The following is a 7850-nucleotide window of genomic DNA, read 5'->3' on the forward strand; positions in this document are numbered from 1 at the left end:
TATATAGATAAATACAAGTATAGATTTAAAAAAAATTTTTTTTTTTTTTTTTTGCGGTACGCGGGCCTCTCACTGTTATGGCCTCTCCCATTGCGGAGCACAGGCTCCGGAAGCGCAGGCCCAGCAGCCATGGCTCATGGGCTTAGCCGCTCCATGGCATGTGGGATCTTCCCGGACCGGGGCAAGAACCCGTGTCCCCTGCATTGGCAGGCGGACTCTCAACCACTGCGCCACCAGGGAAGCCCCTAAAATTTTTATATTATGTCAAAATGGAGGGCTTCCCTGGTGGCGCAGTGGTTAAGAATCCGCCTGCCAATGCAGAGGACGTGGGTTCGATCCCTGGTCCGGGAAGATCCCACATGCTGCAGAGCAACTAAGCCCATGAACCACAACTACAGAGCCTGAGCTCTAGAGCCCTCGAGCCACAACTACTGAGCCTGCGTGCTATAACTACTGAAACCCACACACCTAGAGCCCTTGCTCTGCAACAAGAGAAGCCACCGCAATGAGAAGCCCGTGCACTGCAATGATGAGTAGCCCCCACTCGCCACAACTAGAGAAAGCCCGCACACGGCAACGAAGACCCAACACAGCCAAAAATAAAAACAAATAAAGAAATAATTTTATTAAAAAAAAAAAGTAGAAGTGAAGCTCTTGGGTCAGCCTGCATTCAGCCATGGACCATGGTCTGACAGCTAGTTCACCCATTGCTCTCATTCATTTGCCTTTCTCTTTATGCTGATGCCACACATTTAAAATGTGGTTGTTTTTATGAATAAATAGTAAATATAGAAGAACTCATAATTTGGTACATATTTAAGTTGGGGTTAAATTCCTCCTTTCCTTTCATTAAGTCTGTAATTCTTAATGAAATTCTTGAAGTTGTGATTTGTTACTGAGCAGGCCCTAGAGAAAGATTCAGTCAAATTGAAAAAGGGTTTTGTTTTTAAGGCCATTGAACTATATATTATGTGGTTTTTAATTGAAATATGTAGGATTTAGGAAAGATCTCAATACATTTAGGGCTATACTGATGAATATTTAAAGATAAATGTGTAATTCAACCATCTTAGTTGTTTTGGAGAGTGACTGAAATGTTCCCTGCGCCAAGCTGTGGATCTAGGCTTTCAGAGTCAGATAACATAGGCAGAGAGTTCCCTAAGCCTCACCAACTCTTTATGGCTGCCTTCCTTTTTTTCTACTTCATCCTTCCCTGTGTGCCTTTCTGGACAACCCAGAATTGGTGACATTGAAGACCTCGAAAATCAGACCCAAGATGGGAAAGCTGGGGAGAGATGGAAGTGAGGGCAAGAAATGACTTTTCTCAGAGGTTCTACCTTTATCCACTTTATTTACTCAGCATTTTATTATTGAATATCCACTGTGTACAATCACTGTACTCTCTGCCAGGAGTACAAAGATGGAAATATGTGCTTACATGGTCTGACGGAAACACACAGGTATAGACAATTCTGATATATAGAGGCAACTGTAATAATAAAATGGCAAAGTCCAGTGAGAGCATAAGAAAAGGAGCCCCTAATGTTGTTTTTATTTACTTATTTTTTAATTTTAGGTAAATCTGTTCATCCTGAATTTCACTCTAATGCCAACCCTGAAACCTTGAAGTATATTTATTTTTATTCTTTGCAGTTTAACATTTACAGAAGTAGTATAAGCTGAATTTTGTATTCCCACAAATAACTTAGACCATTTAGTCAGTTAATTTCTTCCAAATCTGCTTCCCTTTTATGAAAATATTTAGGGATATTTCCCAATATGAAAACCTTAAGCTCATGTGATCCCTGAGCCACAATTATCAGTATTCCTAATTATTCCACAATCTAACCATAGCTTCCTTGTATGTGAGGCTAAGGAAATCCTCCTGGAATCGCTTAACGCATTATCCTTTCTTTACATCTCCCTCTGTTTCACTCCCATTAGCACATTCCTCCGTAGATCTGAGTAGCCACAATTACTTGGAAAGATGACTCAATTTCAAGTTTGAGATACTTTCTCCTTTGCTCCTGATGTTAGGTGTGGATGTTCTTAGACTTTTGATTGATGTCCTGCTGTCCTCTCACCTCCAAATATGTGCAAACAATGTGTCCCTCTAGTCCTACTTTCTTTCATTTTGCTTTCCCCCTAATTCCATTATGCCTGTGGTTATAATTCCTTTAGTTGCAATATGATACTTTGAAATCGTTTCAGCAAAACATAGAAGTGTGATTATAAGGATACAGTGTATTCCTTGTCTGGTTAATTTACTCATCTCTCACTTGGCTGCAATATCCTCTAACTCAACAAGTAAATAAACTGCAGCAGCCTTCAACGTGTTCTCCACATGGCAGCTGTTAAGAAATTCTCCTTTTATTTCTTTCTAACTTTATTTAAGTAGTGATAAATATTTATTTTATTTTCAAATTATAAAAGATTTTACACATGACATAAAATAAATACTGTATCAAATATAACCTGAACTTAACAAATGTTAACACTTTATCATAATTACTTTATATCAAGTTTTAAAAGAAATAAAATATGTCATCTATATAGCTGATGCCCCCTGACAGTCTTTCCCCTTCCTCCTTGCCTAAACTTAATGTGTATCATTTATTTTCATGTTGTATAAACTAAAACATCTGTGCTTCTACGTATAAACAATATATACATATTGGATACATATAGAGATATATATTTTTAAATTTTTATGTTCAACTGAAGGTTTTTGAGATTTATCCCTGTTGATACATATAGCTGTAGTTACTTCATTTGAACTAGTCTGTATTTACATACATCACTTACTAATAGATATTTAGGTTGTTTCCAGTTTTTTGCTATGGCAAAACAAACAACACCAAAAAAAAAACCCTAAAAGAAACATCCTTGTGCTTTTTCAACCCTGTGCACATCTCTTAGAATTTCTCCAGAACAGTCTAGGCTTTGTTCCTAAAATACCTGTATGGTAGGGTAGGGTAAGCACCTTATACAATTTATAAGACATTGTCAAAAAATTTCCCAACACACTGAATTTACATTTGCACTGGCAATGTACAGAGTTCCCATTTACCCACCTCATCACCAACAAGTAGAACTATCAGGCTGGTTCGTTTTTCCTAAACTACTCAGAGTGAAATACTTTCTCACTTTTCTTCAGTTTGCACTACCTTGATTACTAGTGAGATTGAGTGTATGATTTTTGGAAATTTGGAGCATCCCTTATGTGAATTACTTCTTAATAACTTTTATCCCATTGTTCGAGCGTGTGTGTGTGTACATGAACTTTCAATTTTGTTTCATTCATTTTTTTTTCCACCTGTTTGTATTGATACAATACTATTTGATTAAAAAAGATTTCAGGGGCTTCCCTGGTGGCGCAGTGGTTGCGCGTCCGCCTGCCGATGCAGGGGAACCGGGTTCGCGCCCCGGTCTGGGAGGATCCCTGCATGCCGCGGAGCGGCTGGGCCCGTGAGCCATGGCCGCTGAGCCTGCGCGTCCGGAGCCTGTGCTCCGCAACGGGAGAGGCCACAGCAGAGGGAGGCCCGCATACCACAAAAAAAAAAAAAAAAAAATTTCAGGTTTTTTTGCTCAGTATTAGTATAGCTGCATCAGGTTTCATGTGGTTATTTGCCTGCTATATCTTATTTCTTTCACTCTGTATTCAATCCTTCTGTGTCCTTCTTGAATAAATTATTTTAATCTATGTATACTTGTTATGATTATTAATATTATTAATATTTTTAAAGTTTTTTTTTTAAACTATCTTATGGGTTTGTTTCTATTTAGTATGCTTTTTTGTTTGTTTTCTTATTTTCTGCCATTTTTAGATTTGCCAAAATTCCTTTACTCACTTTTTAATCCTTATTTCACAGGTTGTAAGTTTGTCTATTACTTCAGTAGTTGCCGTACAATTTTTCCCATGCATTCTTAACTTAATGAAGCCTAAAGCTAACCAGTATCAGATAGATATGATATGATTCCTTACATACACACACACACACACACACACACACACAAATTCAGTGACCTTTACATGAAAAATTAGTATGTGCAAATGTCCTGGGGCAGGAAGCTGACTGGCAATTATGAGGATCTGAAAGAAGACCAGAGAGGCTTGAGAACAAAAAGGAAAAGGGAATCTTAATAGATTTGAGTATGGAGAGTCACTTAGGAGTGCTGTCTTGTACTGGCTAAAAAGGGCCAATTGTTTTATTTTCAGAAATCTTGTGAGCCAATTGTGAAATAACTATTATTGAAAACAAAAGTATATAAACCTATATTAAGTAGATTACATTAAAAAGAAAGATTTTTTTCTAATTATTCCTAGTCATTCCTAATTATTTTACTACATTTTAATATTTATCTGTACTCCTGACTTTATGTCTATTCTACTGGTATGGTGGAAACACTTTATAATGATGCACTCCTGCAGGTTTCTTCCCAATTTCACATTTAGTGATGTTGCCTTTACTCACTTGAAGTCAACCATGGCAGGAGTTTACACCATGGAAACTGGCAAACTCTGCAAATCAGGACTCACTCACACCTCTAAGAACCCGTTATTAAACACTTATCAGAACAACACTGAGTGAGACTGTACAGGACCTTAGAGACCATGTTAAGAATTGATATATATCACAGGAGAAATGAGCAGGCATTGAAAGGTTTTAAGCAAGGAATGACAAGAGCACAATTCTGTTTTTAGAAAGACCACTGAGATTACAGAAGTGAGAGGCGAGGCAGGGTGACTCTGGGTGGCTCCTATGGTAAGTAATAGTGGCTCAGACTAGGATCAAAGAAAGGAAGATGGAGAGAAGTGGATGGATTTAGGAGCTGAAACTGAAGACCTAGCTCTCATGGTACTAGTGTGAACCAATCACATAAGACACTCTTGTGGAAGAAGTAAAATCTCTGAGTCCTCTCTAACTTCTGGTTGGTAATGATATTTTCATTTTGAGCCCAATTGTGCCACCATGTGTCAAAGAGCCAACTTCACAGTTAAACAAACTTAGGCCTGAATAAGAGAGGAGGGAAAAGTCTACATATGGAAACATGAGATGAAGGGACTCATTCCATTTAAAAATAAATTATTTTTAAAGTAATCCATAACTTTTCTTTCCTCCTATAGGCATACTAGTACATGTATGGTAGCCATGAGAATAGACTCTAAGATCTCTGACTGCAGGGAGTATAAATGATAGAGGGTCAACTTCTGGGTTCTGCAATTGAGCATTTGACCTGAGGCCATGCTTCCCACAAGTTGCCCCAGACAATGACTTAATAGGGCAGAGACACTAAGCAACCCTGTTTGTTATAAGAGGTGCCAGATTCCTTAACTCCATGACTCCTCAATGACCTTTCCCAACTTTCCTTAGAGAGGCATTGCCTAAAATGCTTCCACCCAGTTTTCCTGTCTTCACAATCTCTCTCCTACACTTGAGGTTGAACCTACATCGTGGTGTGATGGCCCTGCCAGTCTGATTTGATTTCCTGACTCTGCCTTGTGTCTTTGGCCCATCTTGAGTGGTTGTGACTCGGATCCTTCCCCTAAGTGATAGCAGACATATGTAGTGTAGGTTCCTGGGTCCAAGATAATTTTTCACTTCCTTCCCAAAGGTCAGACAGCTTTTATTTCTACCCTAGGAACAGGAGATCATTGCCTATGTCTTAGAGGTTAGAGGCTTTCTTGCCGTCCCCCTAGTTCTGAAGGCTTCTGTCTCTCCCCACATGAGAGGCCCATGGAAAAGGGGCAACGAATGAGGACAGGCTGCATTGTGTCTGGGCTCCTCGGGATTATAAATTGTCATGATAGCACACACTCTGCATTTAACTATTCTTTAAAGTCTTAGCTATTTTCTTTACTCAGTTTGGTGTGCACTGCATCTTTTCCCTGTGATTTGCCAAAGGTGGAACAGTCAGTGTGTCCTGTCCTCACGGGGCTTGGAGCTCTTTGCAGTTCAGCTGATTTGGCTACCTTGTGATCTGAGTTCCCTGATGGTCTCAAGAAAAGTTACAATTTTTGCAGATTATCTGGCTTTTTTTTTTTTTCATTTTAGTGTGAGATTAATGTTCTCCATGATTGCTACATGCTAAGGCAGAGGTACAACCCCCTCCTTTGTTTTTAAAAATCAGTTATGAACCAGTGGGGAGAAGGATGGGGGGAGGGGCAAAATAGGAGTAGGGGATTAAGAGGCACCAACTACTACATATAAAATAGATAAGCTACAAGCATATATTGTACAGCACAGGGAATATAGCCAATATTTTATAATACATTTAAATGGAGGGTAATCTATAAAAATATTGAACCATTATATTGTACACCTGAAACTAATATAAGATTATAAATCAACTATACTTCAATAAAAAAACAGTTATGTTTCTCTATTAGGTTTTATCCTTCGTGGGTGTAGCAGAGTCAGGGATAGAACGTATACATAAATAGTATATTCTAGGCATGTGAAATCATTATGTTATCAAACAGTTCGCACTCTTTTGATAGGTATTCCGTAAATTTATTGAATGAAAACATTAAGAACAATGGAATACACCACTCAGTATTAGTCAAAGTTCCCATAACAGATTATAGTGAGACAGGAAGATATTGTTTGTAGTATATTTTGCTTCGGGTCGTTCTTCAACACAATTACCTTGTCCTTTCCACCAGGTGGTTGACCAGATTGATACCCTGACTTCTGACCTACAGCTGGAGGATGAGATGACCGACAGCTCCAAAACGGACACCCTGAATAGTAGCTCAAGTGGGACAACAGCCTCCAGCATAGAGAAGATCAAAGTGCAGGCCAACGCCCCCCTCATTAAACCCCCAGCCCACCCATCTGCTATCCTCACCGTCCTGAGAAAGCCAAACCCTCCACCTCCTCCTCCACGGTTGACACCTGTGAAGTGTGAAGACCCACAAAGAGTGGTGCCCACTGTCAATCCGGTAAAGACCAATGGCACCCTTCTGCGAAACAGAGGCTTCCCAGGGGCACCAAACAAAATTCCAAACGGAGACATTTGCTGCAAACCCAGCAGTAATTTGGACAAGGCTCCAGTACAGCCTCTGATGCATAGACCTGAAAAAGACAGGTGCCCCCAAGTAGGGCCTCGGGAACGAGTTCGGTTTAATGAAAAAGTCCAGTACCATGGCTATTGTCCTGACTGTGACACCCGGCATCACATAAAAAATAGGGAGGTCCGCTCACACAGCGAACCTGTCCACCCACCAGGAAAGCTTCCTCCCCATGGCCCTGCCCAGCCTCCTCCCCCTCATCTCCCTCCTTTTCCACTAGAAAATGGGGGGCTGGGAATAAGCCACAGTAACAGCTTCCCCCCGCTCAGACCTGCACCTGTGCCTCCTCCCACTGCACCAAAACCACAGAAGACGATCTTGAGGAAATCAACCACTACAACAGTGTGATGTATGCCATTTAAAAAACTTTTTTGTTTTCTTTAATTCTTATATTATAAACATAAAATAATACGTAATGAGCACTTTCTACTCAAGCAATAAAAAGCCCAAATATATTTATCCTGCATTCATCAGAGTGGCATAAAAATCACCGGGTAAGTATGCAGTATGTTGTTTATGTCCTGGCTATACATTGTTTAAAAGTTACATCATGAAACCACAGAATAATGGAAAAGCTGAATATATTGTTTTTTTCAATTGACCTGTGACAAACTGTGACCTGTAGATTTCAAATATTTTGATTTACCATAAGAGATGGGATTAGATTCATTTTATTCATGCCTAACTCATCTATGCATTAAGAACGTACCATACTCTGACCTAATGCTTTTTAATAAGAAATTTTAATACTGAAAGACTATTTTATTATTTTTTC

General features: G+C 39.4%; 1 protein-coding gene across 3 annotated transcripts in view; it reads left to right on the top strand.

Moving 5' to 3' along the window:
- Nucleotides 1-7629, top strand: part of PRR16 (proline rich 16) — a 180794-nt gene extending 173165 nt beyond the window's left edge. For all 3 annotated transcript variants that reach the window (XM_024124331.2, XM_028492587.1, XM_007120891.2), the window contains exon 2: nt 6668-7629. In XM_024124331.2, coding sequence (XP_023980099.1) covers nt 6668-7423 — 756 coding nt within the window. In that variant the 3' untranslated portion in view covers nt 7424-7629. The remainder of the gene's footprint in view (nt 1-6667) is intronic.
- Nucleotides 7630-7850: the final 221 nt, after the last annotated feature.

Source organism: Physeter macrocephalus, chromosome 8, assembly GCF_002837175.3.
Source record: "Physeter macrocephalus isolate SW-GA chromosome 8, ASM283717v5, whole genome shotgun sequence".
NCBI lineage: Eukaryota > Metazoa > Chordata > Mammalia > Artiodactyla > Physeteridae > Physeter > Physeter macrocephalus.